The sequence below is a fragment of the Poecilia latipinna genome, unplaced genomic scaffold (genome assembly GCF_001443285.1).
Source record: "Poecilia latipinna isolate Pla-1442-1.1 unplaced genomic scaffold, P_latipinna-1.0 Scaffold599, whole genome shotgun sequence".
In the NCBI taxonomy this organism is placed as follows: Eukaryota; Metazoa; Chordata; class Actinopteri; order Cyprinodontiformes; family Poeciliidae; genus Poecilia; species Poecilia latipinna.
In genome coordinates, this window is record NW_015113215.1 from 506,418 (window position 1) to 508,351 (window position 1,934).

At 35.9% G+C, this 1,934-nt stretch overlaps 1 protein-coding gene across 1 annotated transcript in view; it reads right to left on the reverse strand.

The window, feature by feature from the left end:
• LOC106953742 (melanocortin-2 receptor accessory protein 2A) overlaps positions 1–1,874 on the reverse strand; it is a 7,269-nt gene extending 5,395 nt beyond the window's left edge. Inside the window, exons 1-2 of the mRNA XM_015042715.1 lie at positions 1,565–1,874; positions 1,027–1,126 (exon numbers count right to left, since the gene is read on the reverse strand). Coding sequence (XP_014898201.1) covers positions 1,027–1,126; positions 1,565–1,718 — 254 coding nt within the window. The 5' untranslated portion in view covers positions 1,719–1,874. The remainder of the gene's footprint in view (positions 1–1,026; positions 1,127–1,564) is intronic.
• Positions 1,875–1,934: the final 60 nt, after the last annotated feature.

The following is a 1,934-nucleotide window of genomic DNA, read 5'->3' on the forward strand; positions in this document are numbered from 1 at the left end:
TTGTTTTTTTTAAAATAACAAAATTTATTCCCCTTCTAAAAAAAAAAAAAAAAAAAAAAAAGCAACATTAAAGAGTCTTCTGTTTGTGTTTTAGCAAATAAAATAAAGATTTTGTGAACCCGAAGTTCTCCCTTCGGTGCGGAAAAATTTAATTTGAGGTTTGACGAGTAAAAGTATTTATTTGCACTTAGAACTAGAGAAGTTCTACTTCGATCCTGATTCAGTGAACTTGCCCTTTAATGCAGGACCAACTAAAGCAGCAAATCAACCACCAGCTTGAGCATCATCAGCCAGGCACACAGACATGTTTTGTTACATGGTGCAAAGCACTGTGGCACACTGCTCCCTTGACTGAACAAGCAAACAAGCAGTACATCACATAGAAGCAGAAGGGTAATATATATATATATATATATATATATATATCTCCAACTTAAACTTTTGGAGAAGTGCAACAGCCAGTGGCATTTTTAAGGTCACTAAGTTTCTAAAATAACCATTAGATTGAGATTTTGGTAATGTGATCTTTGGCATGAAACAGAAGATACTTTTTTACAGCTGAAGAACATATCAATTTGTGGTCAATATTGTGCAAAATATGGCTGAATCCATATTTCTAAGGTTTTTACATTTACTCAGGCGTGCTTCAAATTCATTACTCTTACGGCACTCTTTGAAATACTAAAACGTTTTAAATTGAAAATCTAGTTACATTCGTCATCAAATAAAAATTGATCTTGAGAACGTCCTTCAGTCAAATACTGATGTAAAATTCATGACCAAAAAAAAAAACAATCGAAAAAAAAAATGCTTTGGCAGATATGAGCTCAACGTTCTTTCATGGACATCTCAGTTCTAAATCCTGCTCCTCACACAGCTCAGAGATTAAAAGGTCAGCTCTGAATAGTTTGATCTCATCTCAGAGAGGTGAGATCCCTGTTAGAAGCCTTCTAACAGAACCCTGTTAGAAGGCTGGAAGTAAAAAAAAAAGGGGGAACACGGATCACGCTGCTTTTTAACACTCACTCCTGATGTGGTGCTCCGGTCTTTGTGAGCAGCGTGAGAACGAAGAACATGAAAATGACGAATACTGCCAGTCCCACCCAGAAACCTATGACAATGGAGTCTGGAACATAAGAGAAGACAGTCATTTGCTTAATTTGTTTAAATCCCATTTAAGCCTCCCTGCTTTTCATCTGTTTATGATGGGAAATTCTCACAATCCTTAATTAATGGTTCCAAGTGCATTATTATATTTTTCCAAAACTTGATTAGAGTACAGTAGCTGACTTGATGATGTCTCATTAAGTGGTTTGATTATTATCTAAGAAGCAGAAGAAAGCTGCTACATTAAGCGTTGTTTGCACATTAAGTTGCTTGTAGATAATGTTAGCAGGCATAAGAGGTCAGCCTTCAGCAAAAGCAATAAAGATAATGGACCCCAATAAAGGTCTAATGGATCATAATTAAATAAAAGTGCACAAAAGGCACAAATAGCCTTAATGCACGATGAGAAAATGTAAACCATCAATGCAACAAAGCCAGAGGGAAGAGTGAAGCTTACATCTGTGCGCTTTAAGTCCCTCAAAAGAGACAGGCTCCTCGTCCTCGTAATACTCATACTGCCACACGTAGTCACTGCGTCGTGCGCTGACTTGGCTTCGGTTGTGGAAGTCGGACATTTCAAATAATTTTACGAACCTTGAGGACGAGTCCATTACATTAAAGAAAAAAAGAAGCCGCGCAAACGCGGATTTATTGAGTCCATGAAGTTGGCAAAAGCCCCTTCCTAGGTATGCTGAACATTTCTGCGGTTTAAAAAAAGAGAACAAAACAAAAACAAATTCACATCCTCAATTCTAAAAAAAAAAAAAAAAAAAAAAATGGGGAAAATTAAAAAAAAAAAAAAACAAAAAAAAAAAAACAAAAAAATG